The 17582-nt window shown below is 39.7% G+C and overlaps 2 protein-coding genes across 16 annotated transcripts in view; one reads left to right on the top strand and one right to left on the bottom strand.

The window, feature by feature from the left end:
* LOC105463699 (purinergic receptor P2Y14) overlaps window positions 1-14121 on the top strand; it is a 64312-nt gene extending 50191 nt beyond the window's left edge. The window contains exons 2-3 of one of the 4 annotated variants that reach the window (XM_011710921.3): window positions 3159-3266; window positions 8547-14121. In XM_011710921.3, the coding sequence (XP_011709223.1) occupies window positions 8571-9587 (1017 nt within the window). In that variant the 5' untranslated portion in view covers window positions 3159-3266; window positions 8547-8570 and the 3' untranslated portion in view covers window positions 9588-14121. The remainder of the gene's footprint in view (window positions 1-3158; window positions 3267-8546) is intronic. The other 3 variants (XM_011710920.3, XM_011710923.3, XM_011710922.3) reach the window with 3 other exon arrangements.
* Window positions 1-17582, bottom strand: part of LOC105463701 (mediator complex subunit 12L) — a 338063-nt gene that overhangs the window by 203611 nt on the left and 116870 nt on the right. The window lies entirely within an intron of this gene.

Here is a 17582-nt window from a genome sequence, read left to right as displayed (position 1 = left end):
GGGGGGAATGATGCTAATTCAAAGAGTGGTACATGGACCAGCAGCATATCATGCTTTATTAGTCCATTTTCACACTACTGATAAAGATATACTTGAGAATGGGCAATTTACAAAAGAAAGAGGTTTACTGGACTTACAGTTTCGCATGGCTGAAGAGGCATCACAAACATGGTAGAAGGTGAAAGGTACATCTCACATGGTGGGAGACAAGAGAAGAGAGCTTGTGCAGGGCAACTCCTGCTTTTAAAACCATCAGATCGCATGAGACCCATCTGCTATCACAAGAACAGCACAGAAAGACCTACTCCCATAATTCAATCATCTACCACCAGGTCCCTCCCACAACACGTGGAAATTATAGGACCTACAAGATGAGATTTGGGTGGGGACACAGAGCCAAACCACGTAATTCTATCCCCGGTCCCTCCCAAATCTCGTATCTTCACATTTCAAAACCAATCATGTCTTCCAACAGTCCCCCAAAGTCTCGATTCATTTCCGCATTAACTCAAAAGTCCACAGTCCAGAGTCTCATCCCAGACAAGGCAAGTCCCTTCCACCTATAAGCCTGTAAAATCTAAAGCAAGTTCGTCACTTCCAGATAAAATGCGGTACAGGCATTGGGTAAAAACAGCCATTCCAAATGGGAGGAACTGGCCGAAACAAAGGGGCTACAGGCCCATCCAAGTCCAAAATCCAGCAGGGCAGTCAAATCTTGAAGTTCCAAATGATCTCCTTTGACTCCATGTCTCACACCCAGGACACGCAACGCAAGAGATGGGTTCCCATGGTCTTGGGCAGCTCCACTCCTGTGGCTTTGCAGGGTACAGCCTCCCTCCTGGCTGTTTCACAGGCTGGCGTTGAGTCTGCAGCTTTTCCAGGCCAACAGTGCAAGCTGTCAGTGGATCTAACATTCTGGAGTCTGGAGGATTGTGGCACTCCTCTCACAGCTCCATTAGACTGTGCCCCAGTAGGGACTCTGTGTGGGGGCTCCAACCCCACATTTCCCTTCCACACTGCCCTAGCACAGGTTCTCCATGAGAGCCCTGCCCCTGCAGTAAACTTTTGCCTGGACATCCAGGCATTTCCACACATCTTCTGAAATCTAGGCAGAGGTTCCCAAACCCCAATTCTTGACTTCTGTGCACTCGCAGGCTCAACACCACGTAGAAGCTGCCAAGGCTTGACGCTTGCATACTCTGAAGCCATGGCCTGAGCTCTACATTGGCCCCTTTCAGCCACACTAGAGTGGCTGGGATGCAGGGCACCAATTCCCCAGGCTGCACATAGCACAGACACCCTGGGCTGGGGCCCACAAAACCACTTTTTCCTTCTAGGCCTCCAGGCCTGTGATGGGATGGGCTTGCTGTGAAGACCTCTGACATGCCCTGTATACATTTTCCCCATTTTCTTGAGGATTAGCATTCAGCTCCTCGCTGCTTATGCAAATTGCTGCAGCTGGCTTGAATTTCTCCTCAGAAAATGGGATTTTCTTTCTACTGCATTGTCAGGCTACAACTTTTCTGAACTTTTACACTCTGCTTCCCTTATAAAACTGAATGCTTTTAACAGCACCCAAATCACCTCTTGAATGCTTTGTTGCTTAGAAATTTCTTCAGCTAGATACCCTAAATCATCTTCCTCAAGTTCAAAGTTCCACAAATCTTTAGGCTGAGGGCAAAACACGCCACCAGCCTCTTTGCTAAAACATAGTAAGAGCCACTTTTGCTCCAGTTCCCAACAAGTTCTTCATTTCCATCTGAGACCACCTCACCCTGGACTTTATTATCTATATCACTATCAGCATTTTGGGCAAAGCCATTCAACAAGTCTCTAGGAAGTTCCAAACTCTCCCACATTTTCCTGTCTTCTTCTGAGCCCTCCAAACTGTTTCAATCTCTGCCTGTTGCCCAGTGCTAAAGTCGCTTCCACATTTTCAGGTATCTTTTCAGCAACATCCCACTCTACTGGTACCAATTTACTGTATTAGTCTATTTTCACACTGCTGATAAGGATGTACCAGAAACAGGACAGTTTACAAAGGAAAGAGGTTTACTAGACTTACAGTTCCGCATGGTGGGAGGCCTCACAATCATGGTGGAAGGTGAAAGGCATGTCTCACATGGCAACAGACAAGAGAAGAGAGCTTGTGCAGGGCAATTCCCGTTTTTAAAACCACCATATCTCATGAGACCCATTCACTATCACCAGAACAGCACAGAGAGACCCACCCCCATAATTCAATCATTTCCCACCAGGTCCCTCCCACAACACATGGGTATTATGGGAGCTACAAGATGAGATTTGGGTGGGGACACAGAGCCAAACCGTATCACATGCCAAACTCCAGACATAATGGAATCTCAGTCCTCATTTTAGCAAGATCCCAGGTAATGTGTATGCACATTAAAGTTTAGGGAGCACTCACTGGTTTAAAGAATTTAGAAATATGAAAACCTAGACTAAGGCAGAACCAAATCCAACCACCATTTTGCTAAACCTACCCTCTTCCTATCAGACCACATGGCTTTCAGGTGTTATCTCTGCAAAGTCCATACGTTAGTCTCATTAGACTGGTGGTAATCAAATGAGGGCAATTTTGTCCCTCAGAGGACATTTGGCAAAGTCTATAAATATTTTTGATTACCGCAACTTGTGTAGGGGGTTACTGGCATCTAGTAGGCAGAAGTCAGAAATGCTGCTAAACATCTTACAATGTGGAGGACAGCTCCCAAAAATAAATAATTATCTGGCCCAAAAGGTCAATAAGTCAAAGGTTTTTTAAAAACAAAACAGTAAAAAAAAATCCACCTGCAATTAGACCCATGATTTCCTGGCTGAAATGAATTGTTCTATTCAGTCATTTGATCATCCTTATCCAAGGGGGGGGTAATATAAACCAATAACCAAAACCACTTCATGCCCAAGCTCTCAAAGAGTTTAAGTTTCCCACGAGAGGCTGCAACCAAATCAATAATCATATTATCATAAATCATATAAATCAATAATCATATTGACAACAAATAGCAAGTACAGTGAAACAACAAATGCACAAATTGGAATATTGCACAATTACATGAATTTAAGAAGTAAGTACAGATATATTTCCCCAATAAAAAGTCTGGTGCTCACTGGTTTTTTTGTTTCCTGTAATGCAGGATCTTTAATGAAAAAACACTTTGGCCACTTCGAGACGATAAACACTCACTGGGCAAAACAACTTCACTGAAAAGAGACCTCATATTATGCAAAAAAAATCTTAAAAGGTAATTTTTTTTAATTCCTCAAGTATTATCAAGAACTTTGTTAATTTCATCAACATGCTATAAAGGAATGATTCTTTTCTTCAGAGAAGGAATCACAGCTCACAATTAGGATGGTGGAAGGTGGTCTAATACAAGAGGAAAATAGGTCACGGTATATAATTACACAGATGAGTAACGAACTCAGAGCTGACTAAGCCTGCTTTTATTAAGATAAACGTATTTCTGGAATGAGCATTGCTTTGCATAGCCTTGTATCAATTAAATTCTGCCCAAAGAGAGAACCCTGAGGTTATAGGTAATATGTGGCAACTTGAAAACACTTCATACCGCACAATCCTAAGCTATTACACTGCACTAAGGAGCAAGTGCACTCACTATCTAAATCAGATTGAATCTTTGGCATTGACATTCTAACTTTGAAAAAAAAAAAAAAATTGCTGAAGGAAAGCAATCTACAAAATGCTCCCACTACATTTTAATAACTGTCTTTGGGTCTCATAAATCTCATTCTGCCATGTTCTTTAATTATGTTACCAAAGACTCCAAAGTGATAGCAGACAACGTAGGCTAAAACATTTCAGACCACTTCATTCTCATGTATCTGGATTTGTGAAACAAGGTCAAGTTTCACCTGAGAAAATTTCAAGACTTACACTATTACACAGTAACCTCCCATTTTTTTCTTGTTTTTTGTTTTTTGTTTTTTTTGAGACGGAGCCCTGCTCTGAAGCCCAGGCTGGAGTGCAATGGTGGGAGCTCAGCTCACTGCAACCTCTGCCTCCCAGATTCAAGCAATTCTCCTACCTCAGCCTCCCAAGTAGCTGGGATTACAGGTGCGTGCCACCACAGCTTGCTAATTTTTGTATTTTTAGTAGAGGTGGGGTTTCACCATGTTGGCCAGGCTGGTCTTGAACTCCTAACCTCAGGTGATCCACCCGCGTTGGCCTCCCAAAGTGCTGGGATTACAGGCATGAGCCGTGCCCAGCCACAGTATCCCTTTTTAAAAAGTTTAGCTATATATACAAATCTTTCTTAAACGTGATCTCTAGAATTTAGGAAGCATTGTTTACATTCCTAAAGCCTCAAAGTTAACATAACGACAACTTTCACTACAGAAATTCAGTGATAATATGAGAAGTAACCATCAATGAGCAGGGCTCCACAAACAGACACCTACACAAACTGGCTCACCAGAATGCCTGCTTATCCAGTAATCCAGTTAATCATCAGCCAGAAGTCTTGTTCATCTTTTAATATTTTTTCTGTTGCCTATCTCTCATCTTTAATGGACTAGCATGAGCTGGTAAGAAACAGTGAATCAACTGAGAAGTGGGCAGGGAAGGGAGGGTTGCTGAGTACACTAAGAGCTTCTTTTCTGATTCTTTTGGTTCTTATTGATTTTTACATTTTTGTGTAAAATCAACATGAGGATAAAACGATTTCCTTCATTTGTGAAAGATCTGAAGTTTCTGTAGGTCCCTGTATCAGGACATTAAATCATCTCAGTCTACACTAAAGATAAGGAGAAGAGACTGAGCAGATATCACGAGGTCCAAATGATACGTCTTTTTTAATGATTTTGTCCTATTTTTCATCCAACACATATGCCTGCCTTTTGGTCTCAATATATAATTTGGTCTTACTTGCCTTAAGAGAGTTTCTTTTCCACACATCTCTCAGTCCATTACTGCTCTGATCTGCCCTACAGAAAAGGCTGCCAAAAGGTTCAAGTGTCTCAAGTTCTGAGACACTTGAACCCGTAAGACAGAATGCCCTCATCATTAACCCCACTGCTTTAAAAAAAAAAAAAAAAAAAAAAAATCAATATTTAAGAGTTCAAAAATTACTACCAAGAGGAATTTCTCTTTAGCTTATTCCTTTAGAGTGTTCCTTTAAGATGAAGAAATCTGTCCTGGCATGAGCCTCTGCTGTATCAAACCGGACAGTGGCACAGGGTAGCAGAGGCACCCAACCAGCATGTCTAAAACCTCCCATTCTAAACTGAAGTCTCATCTGCAATTGCATCAAAACTGCCAAAACAGCAGTGTTTGTGGAAAGGGCCCAGGTAAGCTGTGTGCATTCACTCCATTTCAGGAGGCAAAGCTGCTCTAGAAGTTTACCTTGGTCAATCATTCCCTTCCATCCAGCTCAAAGTGGTGGGAGCAGTGAAGGGGAATGATGTATACCATCAGGGCATATGTATGCAGATTCCCAGCAACCTGAGGAATCTGAGAGCAGAGTTCTGGACCTGCAGCATTAGGCCACATGCAGAAATACTGCAGCTCAAAAATACGAAAGACTCTGAGAAAATAATTTTAGAAGGGTTTCTATAAGAAAAGGAATTATGTCTCTCATTCTATGGGATTCACTATTTCTACAAATAGTGGCTTCTATAATATTTCCCAAAGGAAAGGAATTTGGCTCTCATTAAATTATTTCTGAGAAATTATTCAATATTTCACCATATAATTATATATTACATAGTTAATATTTCTGTTTTCCAAAATAACATCTACAGTTTTTTTATATTTTAAACTCAAGTGAATCCCACAAGTACTTAGTACCTACCATGAGTAGGACACCACAATGGCCAGGCGCTGAGGATCTGGGGGTTGTGTGCCTGGGACTGGGAAACCAAATTACACGTGGGAATATAGCAGCATGCATTCTCTCAAGCTCTGCAAGACTGGCATTTAAACCAAAATGCATCTAACTGTCAAGAGACAGTTACCAAAAAAATTAGTTACCAGACACAGACTCTTAGTCACAGTAGACAGTTAAAAATGGAAAATGTGCTCCCCCTCCCTTATCTTTTAAAATATGAAACAGGCTCATAAGGAGAAAGGTGATAGAAGACCTACAAAGAAGCAAATGCGTACAAACCAACTATGCCCAGAGCCAAGCACACAAGGCTACACGGAAGAGGAGGAATAGTGCTAGTGAAAGGTTTTGTGGAGGAAGTGATTTGGGGTGCTCATTCCTTCTACAGGGAGTCCATAGACTGGCAAAATCAAGTGTCTATCAATATTTCTATTTTTGTCATAAAGCAAAAGGAAAGCACACAGGAAAGGAAGATACATAGAAACCAGATATTCTTGTGTAGGAAGCAGCACACAGGTTTATATGGATGTACTTTTTTTATGTGGAACATGACTATCTCATATTCCATGTTTCAAAATATCTCTTTGTCATGCTTAAATTTATTGACCTAACTTGTCCTTCACTGTGATATGCACTGTGCTGGCACCACAAATACAGATGAAAAAGATGCATTCTCTGACATCAAGGTACCCACTGTTCCCACAATCTTTCTTTCCCTTGATCCCTGAATAAATCTTAAGAGCAAGGGATTCATGCCTTGTATTTCCAGAGTGCATATTCATTTATTTCACAAATATTTTAACTAATGTCCTAAATATTATGCAAAGAATACAAGAGTAAAAAAATGGCATGATCTTTCTCCTCTGAAGGAGCCTGTAGTAGTGGAAGAGACAAACAGCTGGAGAGGAGTGTTGAGAGGAGAAAGACACAGGATGATAAGCACACACTCAATCCACCCCAAACCAGGCTCAGAAAGTTGAAGATTCCTAAGGAAAGTGACAGCTAAGCAGAGGACTTGAGGATAAAGAGAAGTTAGCCAGTCAGGAAGGTATGGAAACAGTTTTCCACACAAATGAAAGTCTGTGCAAAGGTCTAGGCAGAAATCATCGAACCTAAAAAGAAGCAGAAGGGCCCAGGACAGCAGGAACTCAGTGCTGGGGGTGGAAGAAGCTGGAGGCAGAACAAGAAAGGACTTCAACATTACAGACTTCGGACATTCTCCTGAGGGCAAGGACAGACGACTAAAGGGTTTTAAGCAGGATAATTGGCATTGCTCACATATAAGATGGGCAGTAAACGTTTGTTTCCGATACATCAAATAGCCTTTTGAATTTAATTCTAGTCTTCCCTCTGCCCTAAATCAACTCTTCCGACATCAGTGAAGAATATACAGGATTCCTAAACAATAGGAGTTCTGGATAACACCTAGCACAGCACTGTGCAATAAAACCATAATGTGAACCACATATGTAATTTAAAATTTTCTAGCAGCCAGAGTCTTAAAAAGTAAAATTAAGTGAAATTTAAGATTAATAATATACTTTATTTAATAGAGAATTTGTAAATATTACTTCAACATGGGATCAATATTAAAAATATTGAGATACTTTACATTTTTTCATTCCAAGTCTGCAAAGTCTAGAGTGCATTTTATACTTACAGAACATCTCAATCTGGACAGGCCATATTTCAAGTGCTCAATACCCACACATGGCTAGTGGCTACCATACTGAACAGTACAGATGTAGAATGTACTTTGGGAAGCATTTCTCAGAATGTTTAAAGCACTTTTTATCATTTGTATTTGTATTCTAATTTGTAAAAATAATGCAAATCAGTTTTTCAATGGGAAAAAAAAAACAAAAAAGCTCAATATTGAAAAGGTACCCATAATCCCATACCAAAAATACCAGTTAACATTTGAATGTATATGCTTGTTAGACACTGTCTCATGTCCAACATATATGTAGAATACACTTTTCTAAAAGTAAGGTCTGTCTGAATAGCTCTTAATAATGTAAACATTTATAAATGATTTTTATGAATCCATAAAAATTTCTCTTTTAGGAAAAAATAATCGCATTTCCAACATAGGTTTTAAAAAAATACATTACACATGGGATTCTGAATAAAATAAAACATTAATTCTGCTTTTACAGTTATTACCTTTTAAGATTATACCTAAGTGAGTATTTCCTAGAACTCTGGAGTTTAATAGGGAACCATTATTATTTTAGGGACATGCTGTCTCCGTTATTACCTAGAAGTTCTCCAACTGCCCTGCTGCTCCAGTTTCTCTTTACTGCCACCTGGCTACTCCATTCTTCCCTTTTCAGTGCCCAAAAAAAAGGAAGAAGAGGGGGGAAGGGAGGGGGAAAGGGAGGGGGGAAAAGGAGGGGGAAAGGGAGGGGGAGAGGGGAGAAGGAAGAAAAGAGGGAGCGGGGAGTGGGTAAAGGGGAAAAGAGGGAGGGAAAGGAGAAAAGGAAGACCAAAAGAAAGAAAAGGAAGAACAGAGAGAGGGAGGGAGGGACGGATGAGTGTCTAACTTACACAGAGTAAAAAGGTGGCTTCAAAAATTTGGTAGGTTTGACTATATTCATTGCCCTTTGCCTTACTACTCAGCAAATGTCTTGGAGACCATAAGTGCCCTGTGAGTGACTAGTTCACACCTCTTTTCAGGCCTCTGCCTTCAGAAGTTACAAGATGATCAATTCAACCTCCACACAGCCTCCAGATGAATCCTGCTCTAAGAACCTCCTGATCACTCAGCAGATCATTCCCGTGCTGTACTGTGCGGTCTTCATTGCGGGAATCCTACTCAATGGAGTGTCAGGATGGATATTCTTTTACGTGCCCAGCTCCAAGAGTTTCATCATCTATCTCAAGAACATTGTTATTGCTGACTTTGTGATGAGCCTGACTTTTCCTTTCAAGATCCTTAGTGACTCAGGCCTTGGCCCCTGGCAGCTGAATGTGTTTGTGTGCAGGGTCTCTGCCGTGCTCTTCTACGTCAACATGTACGTCAGCATTGTGTTCTTTGGGCTCATCAGCTTTGACAGATATTATAAAATTGTAAAGCCTCTTTGGACTTCTTTCATCCAGTCAGTGAGTTACAGCAAACTCCTGTCAGTGATAGTATGGATGCTCATGCTCCTCCTTGCTGTTCCAAATATTATTCTGACCAACCAGAGTGTTAGGGAGGTTACAAATATAAAATGTATAGAACTGAAAAGTGAACTGGGACGGAAGTGGCACACAGCATCAAACTACATCTTCGTGGGCATCTTCTGGATTGTGTTTCTTTTGTTAATCGTCTTCTATACTGCTATCACAAAGAAGATCTTTAAGTCCCACCTTAAGTCAAGTCGGAATTCCACTTCAGTCAAAAAGAAATCTAGCCGCAACATATTCAGCATCGTGTTCGTGTTTTTTGTCTGTTTTGTACCTTACCATATTGCCAGAATCCCCTACACAAAGAGTCAGACCGAAGCTCATTACAGCTGCCAGTCAAAAGAAATCTTGCGGTATATGAAAGAATTCACTCTGCTACTATCTGCTGCAAATGTATGCCTGGACCCTATTATTTATTTCTTTCTATGCCAGCCATTTAGGGAAATCTTATGTAAGAAATTGCACATCCCATTAAAAGCTCAGAATGACCTAGATATTTCCAGAACCAAAAGAGGAAATACAACACTTGAAAGCATAGATACTTTGTGAGTTCCTACCCTCTTCCAAATAAAGACCACATGTGCATGTTGTCATCTTCAATTACATAAGATAAATATGTGCCCTCATCATAAGTATTATCTCTAGCACTGCCATCCAATTTAGTTCAATAAAATTCAAATATAAGTTTCCATGCTTTTTTGTAACATCAAAGAGAACACATCCATCCGTAATTTCTCTAATACTGACCTTTCTATTCTCTATTAATAAAAAATTAATACACACAATTATTCAATTCTATTATATTAAAATAAGTTTAAGTTTATAACCACTAGTCTGGTCAGTTAATGTAGAAATTTATATAGTAAATAAAACAGGACACAATCAAAGACAACTCACTCAGGCATCTTCTTTCTCTAAACACCAGAATCTAGTATATAATTCTTTTCAACACTGTGCTTAAAGACTAACTTGAAAGCAGGCACAGTTTGATGAAGGGCTAGAGGGCTATTTGCAATAAAAAGTCAACTTTTTTTCCTGATTTGAAGAAGCAGGATAAGCACACACCCAGAAAATCACCTAAGAAACCCCTCATTGATTTACTTCATGGCACTGCAAAAGAAAAGGAATATTAATTGTATACTTAGCAAGAAAATTTTTTTTTCTGATAGCACTTTGAGGACACTAGATACATGCTAAATATGTTTTCTACAAAGACTTATGCCATTTAATAAGCCTGGGGTTCTGGCATTAAAAATTTTTTTTTTTTTGGAGACGGAGTCTCACTCTGTCACCCAGGCTGGAGTGCAGTGGCGCAATCTCGGCTCACTGCAACCTCCGTCTCCTGGGTTCAAGCGATTCTCCTGCCTTAGACTCCTGAGTAGCTGGGAGTACAGGTGCGTGCCACCATGCCCAGATAATTTTTTTTGTATTTTTAGTAGAGATGGGGTTTCACCACGTTAGCCAGGATGGTCTTAATCTCCTGACCTCGTGATCCACCCGCCTGGACCTCCCAAAGTGCTGGGATTACAGGAGTGAGCCACCACGCCCAACCTAGAATATTTTTAAGTAGGCTTTACTGAGAGAAACTAAATATTGGCATATGTTATTAGCAATTTCCCCTGTTCAATAGTATGGGAAAAATAAGATGACTGGGAAAAAGACACACCCACACCCTAGAATATACGTTATTCTGTTGGCAAATGGGAAAGGAGGTCATTTTCTTAGAAAGCAAATAAACTTGATTTTTTTTATCTAAAATTTACATTAATGCGTGCAAAATAACACATAAAAAGAAAATTCACACATCACATTTTTCTGGAAAACAGATGGATTTTACATCTGGAGACATGGCATATGGTTACTGGCTTATGAGAGCTACCAAAACTAAATTCTTTCTCTGCTATTAACTGGCTAGAAGACATTCATCCATGTTTCAAATGTTCTTTCAAAACATTTTTATAAGTAATGTTTGTATCTATTTCATGCTTTACTGTCTATATACTAATAAAGAAATTTAATACTGTCTATTTTTTTAATAATCAACATGAGGAAACATTACTAGATTTCCTCATAGTCAGGACATACGTAGTTTCTTTATATGTTCAATTATGCATATAAATTATGCATATGTATTATGCTAATACAAGGGAGGCAGTTACATAGAGAATTCAAAAATTCTATCTGCCACTTACTTTTCAGAATAAGTACTCCGGATAGGGCATGGTGGCTCACACCTGTACTCCCAACACTTTGGGAGGCAAAGGTGGGCAGATCACTTAAGTCCAGGAGTTCAAGACCAGGCTGGGCAACATGGCAAAACTCTTGTCTCTACAAAAAAATAAAATTAGCCAGGCTTGGTGGTGTACACCTATAGCCCCAGTTACTGGGGAGACTGAGGTGGTGATCACCTGGGCCCAAGAGGCAGAGGTTGAAGTGAGCCATGATTGTGCTGCTGTACTCCAGCCTGGGCAACAGAGCAAGACCATATGTCAAAAAAAGAAACAAAAGTACTTCATATGCCCTATAACCTCATCAATATTTTAGGCAAAACTCAGAAAAAAATACCCTAAATTGAGGAAAAGCTGGACAGGTTTTTTTTTCCCCCTCAGTATCTACTTTCCACCTTCCTAACAGTTCCCAATTCTGGGTCAATCAGACTCTCTCAAAAAATAAAAAACGAAAATTGCCATGCTATCACAAATGTGCTTGGTAAACTAAGCTTGCTATAATTGTTTATCTAACTACATCTGTTAAAAAAAAAAAAAAAAAAAAAAAGAGGCTGTGTTTATTCTTTACAACTTACATTGGCCAGGACAAATGAGTAAATACCAGGGTTTTAAATGCCCCCTACTGGGCCATGGTAAAAAGTGAAAGTGAAAAAGAGAAGATGCCTTTGTAAGCACGTGCTAAAGCAGAATAGCAATGCAAAGGTAATATTTTTCAGGAAACAACATGCAATGCAGTTAAGGATATGGTGAAGCAACAGTTGAGTAATAGTTACTGCCTATTAGAACTTTCAGGTCCAGAGTAACAACTAAAAACCAAGTGGCAGAGCACCAGCAATAATAAATTAACCCAGCAACTTCCCTGAGATCACTAGCACTAGTGTAGGTGGGCAACAGTGAACACTTGCAGGGTCCTTTTGTAGATAAAGCTACAGTGCAGGCATGCCAGTGTTCAGGGTGCCCACCGAGGCTTACAACTCAGGTGCCTGCAGAAGGCACTGTAAACACGGCTGTAAGGAAACAGGGGAAGCTAATGATGATGGTGTGCTGAGAGCCTTTGCCTCACCAAGAGAGGTCAAAGGGCTCTCAGCTCTAGTCAATTATCTCCTCATTTTTCAAGATATGAAAAGTCACAAAGTTTTTACATTGCTGGGGCACCAATGAAAAGAAAATACACCTGCAGACAGAATACGCCACTGGCTACTCTGTAACATGTGGAATGCAGAAATCTCACAGAAAGGTATTCAAAAGTCACTCATGATGACTAAAAATTTCCCTTTAACAGGAATCCTTAATTTCATTTTGATGCATAAGTGATTCGACAACTACCTATACAAAATGTTTTAAGGTTTTTTTATAAAAGGAATATTTAAGTGTAATCAAGAAACAGATCATAGAAAGATCATAATCATATAAAAAGATTACACATTGACATCTACCCAGAGGTGGGTGAACCCTGCAACGGTCTTTTACAAAATGTTGTCATGACTAGTGCTCATTCGCTGGTCATCTTCATCTTTTCCCAGAAACAGAAGCAAAATTTTTCCTTTGGGAAAGTCATTTTGTCCTGTTCTCAACCATGCAGCTATCATATGCAGCTGACCCCATCCCCTACACAAGGGGCCAGCCATAACTGACTCTAGGCAATCAACATGTCTGATTCCACTGGCCACAAGTTGGGATGGAACATGATCCAATTTGACCTAATGAGAGCAAGTTCTAGGTTTCTGAAAAAATTATCTGAAGGGTGTGCCACAAAGATATAAAGTCTAGAAGCACTTCTTTCATCTGGCTACCATAGGAAAAGAGCCTAGAGCACCCTATGAGTTGAAACTGACACCATGGAAGGCACACTGAAGACATGCTACATACTCAGTCCTGGTTACAAAACTGAGTGCCTGCATCAGTCTTCATGTAAAACCATACCCACAGCCAATAAGCCCAATTTTAATTGGTTTCTTTTCTCTTTCTTTCTTTCTTTTGGCAACTACAAATGAGAAACTCGTGATACACTGGTTTTATCTAACAGAGTAATCTAAAGAGTTCAGAAATTCTAGAAAACACCCTCACACAAAGCTGTGCTTCTGCTTGACGATGTTAGTCATGTATGTGTCATTAGTTCTGTGTTTTATCCTTAACCCTATCGTTGCCATCATATCTTTTAACTCTGGAGAAAAAGTATCAATAAATACAACAAATATCTGTAACATCAAGAGATAATATTACACAAATTACAAATATAACAGATCACTCCCCAAAATGACATGGGATTTCTTTTGGGTAAGCAGCACTGTGAGGGTTTGTGTATTTGGTACTGTGTGGTCTTCAACGGTAAAAGCCATTACTTCCTTTTGGTCACTATCTTCCACAAGACTCTAATGGCATGTGGATTACCGTTTCATGACAAGGCATCCCCGTCAAAAGAACCACTTTAGCAAAATGTCGTTTTCCTTTCCCACAGGTCACTTTTCAAAATGTTTTAACCACTTTATAGTACTGCTTGTACAAAATGATTAAATGTCGTATTAATTTCTCTGCAGTAAATGTATGTGATAAATGTTACATGTAAATCAGCTACAAAAAAGAAACAAAAAAGTGCTTCCCAAAGCGGTCTCAAGATTTTTAGGAAATAAGAGATATTACTGCATTCCTATCTTCCCCTGCTTCAATATAAGTTGGGTGTAAGCATGAAAGGGGTGTTATAAAAATAGGTCCACCTCAATAAACAGCAAAATATATGACAGGTATTCTCACTGATAAAGTTTATAAGACTACTTGTTACTTTTTGAAGGTGTTAATTGTATGATTCTATGGCTTCTCTCATGGTCGCAGTCATAGCCACTAGCCACTTCACTTCACTTCCTAAACATTGTATCATGTGTTTTTGGGGACCTGCAACACAGGACTTAAGACCAGGGAGTAAATTTGTTCTTTATCAGCCTCCAGGTGTCACCAGCCTTAACTCTCATGGTATCAGCATGGCAAGGGAAACCCACACCTGCACTACTTCTCCCTTCTCTCCCAAATCCCCCATCATTTGACGACCAGCTAAACCTGCCCCAAAAGTGTGTGACAAAGGGCTTACTTTCCTATCATTCCATTTCCTGACATAAATGAACACCAAGAAAACATAGCCTCATCATATCGTACAATATTACATTACTTAAATTCTTGATTTTCTATTTTCTTTTCTTGAGATAGAGTCTCGCTCTTGTTCCCCAAGCTGGACTGCAGTGGCGTGATCTCAGCTCACTGCAACCTCCACCTCCAGGGTTCGATTCTCCTGCCTCAGCCTCTCGAGTAGCTGAGATTCCATGTACTCGCCACTATGCCTGGCTAATTTTTGTGTTTTTAGTAAAGATGGGGTTTCACCATGTTTGTCAGGTTGGTCTCAAACTCCTGACCTCCGGTGATCCATCCACCTCGGTCTCCCAAAGTGCTGAGATGACAGGCGTGAGCGCCCAGCCTCAATGTTCTATTTTCTAAGCTAAAAGAGTCTCTATATTTAACTTGCAGGTTTTTCCAAGCTGTTATGTTGTACTTTCAACCATTATCTTTCTAAAGGAATACCAGCTCTCTGTGCTATCATATTGCCTGCATGAGGACGTAATCCTTATAAAAGCCAATTTCAACTCCACATCAAATTCACTTTCTTGTTAAGAAAAACATGCAACTATAAAAAAAAAATTGTCATGGCCAAGTGTAGTTCTTATCTAATAGTATGAAAGTAGGTGAAAAATAAGAAAAATTGTCTTATTTTAAGTAAGAAAACCAACATCAATACCATTCAAAATAAGAGCTCCTTAAGTGTTTACAAAGTACATTTAGAATGTTTTGGTTAATGACAGATAAAGCTCTGAGAAACATTTAAAACCTAAATGAAAAAGAATAAAATAAAAATCTAAGTTATATCAAATAGAAACTCTGTAAGCCAATAAACCAAATTCACCTTTCTACATGACCAATCTGCCTCTCTCCTCAGACTTCCTTTCCCAGGACTAAAACTTCAGTCTCCTCTTCTCCCTCTCTACCCTCCACTGCAGTGATTTTACTTCTGCAGTGGTTCTCAGCTATTCCTCCCTTCCCATGTAATTTCAGATCCTTATTGCTTCTCACTTAAAATGACTGCAATCATTCCTTAACTGGTTTCTCATCTTCCACTTTCTCTCCTAACCAAGCAAACTCCAATGCTGGCAGATTTACCTAACATTGCTGAATTGACAGCTCTTTCCCTTGTATAGCCATGAGCTCTCCAGTGCTTACTTTATTAAAATCCCTGGGAGCATCCAAGATTTTGTCTCAATCTTTTCCTCACAGAGACACCTAAGCCCCTAAATTGCCTGATAGTCCCCCCCAAAAATTTCTCATACTCCAATTATCTGTGTCATCCCTCAAGCATACCACCTTGTAGCTCATTCTGAAGAAGCTCCCGTTCACCCTACCACAGTCTGGAGCATTACACTTCCCGGATTCCCACAGGTTCTAACAGCACATAGCAGGTGATAAGATTTCTTATCACTCCTTTACAAAGCATAAAATATTCTCCAGGATAAGAGCTCAGGAGGCAGCCTGCAATCAATACATATTTGCTGTTATAATTTTTCATAAATACTTGATCAAGAAATATTCACATGGCTGGGTGCAGTGGTGTGCACCTGTAGTCCTAGTTACTCAGGAGGCTGATGCAAGAGGATTGCTTGAGCCAAGGAGTTTGGGACTGTAGCAGGCTATGATTAGACCTCTGAATAACCACTGCACTGCAGCCTGGGCAACATAAGATGACCCTGTCTTAAAAAAAAAAAAAAAAATTACATGGCTAGGAAAAGGGAGACGTTCTCCAAAGAACAATCTCTTGGAAAGTAACTAACGAGTTTTTAAAATGTGTTCTGTGTTTTGAAAATGTGTTAGTCATAAGTTCATAAGAAATGGACCATAAATAATCAAATGAGGAAAAAAAGCATGAAATTCAGTGACCAAAAAGAAACAAGATCATCTTTAAACGTTCTTTATTATGAATTTCCCCTCCATAAATTATTTTATAACCATGGACCAAATAGCAGTCACACCTTACAACCAAAAGGCAAAATGAAATGTTGATGCAGTAACATCAATAAAAAGGCAGACAACCAAAAGGACTGTCAAGGGGAAATGACAGGGTAATGTACCAGCCATTCTTTTAACTGAGTTCACATTCCAAGAATGTGCAAAAACAACCTCTGCCTTCAAATCATTTCCAAACATGTATTCTCCATTTCACTAAAGAGAAAAAAACAAGGCAGAATTTAAGTAATACAGAAACAGTAACATGGAAACCGTATGTCTACATTTCACTTTAAAACTACACTGCCTATTCACAACAGTCACTCTCAGATTTAAAGCTACCAATCTCGGAGCACGGAAAAAAATCTTTGGGCTAATCCAGGTGGGAAAGAGAATCATGTGCAAAAAAAAAAAAAAAATTATTTTCTTTCAAAACATAACCCTGAAGCACAACGGCTGCAGAGATAGGGCTGAATTTGGAGTTGCACAGGCTGTGGCAGAAATGACTGATCATAAAAATCTTTCAGATATAAACTATTTTGATGTAAGAGCATCCTAAATTCACATTCCGGAGGCTGAAAACTCCATCAGGAAGGTTAGAACTGTGGTACACTGGGTGTTCTACCACCCAATGGCATGCAAATTCAAATGGTTACAAATACTAAATGGGAAGGGGGCCTGGACTGACCTGATGGCCTCCATTGTAATCACTGTCCCTAACACTTTCATTGTAAGAAGCATAATTAAGAGCTGGGATGCCAGGGTCTAACTGTGCAGGTTTGAGCGGCCCTTAATTTCTCTGCACCACAGTTTCCCCATCTGTAAGAGGCAGAATCTCCTGCATCTCATGGCTTGTTTTAACAAAAACAAGTCCTCGGTCCTGGGCGCCTGGCTGTGGCAGTGACCATCGACCCCAACATTCGCTTTCCCCTTCCTCATTAGTTCCAAATGGCTTCCATGCTACACTGAAAAAGCACATTTTAAAAATGCTAAATATTCGAAGAAAATATTTCTACTGAAATACTGTTGTTTGGTATTTGTGTTCAATAAAATCAAAAGCACGTTTTGTATGGATAGGAGAGACTACAGAAAATATTTTCTTTCTTAATAACTTGGAGGACAACTTAGCTTTAATTTTTATTTTACACATACAAAATATCCATGAAATACTCATAAGTAATGAACAGATTATTTATTAAACAAACAGCACTGCCATGACCAAGGTAAGGGAAAAATAACTTCGCCTCACTTCTTCCCGCTTGGGTGCGTGTTAGTGATG

The sequence above is a fragment of the Macaca nemestrina genome, chromosome 2 (genome assembly GCF_043159975.1).
Source record: "Macaca nemestrina isolate mMacNem1 chromosome 2, mMacNem.hap1, whole genome shotgun sequence".
Taxonomy (NCBI): Eukaryota; Metazoa; Chordata; class Mammalia; order Primates; family Cercopithecidae; genus Macaca; species Macaca nemestrina.
The sequence above is the reverse complement of the archived record's forward strand: the minus strand, read 5'-3'. Positions and strand labels throughout refer to the sequence as shown.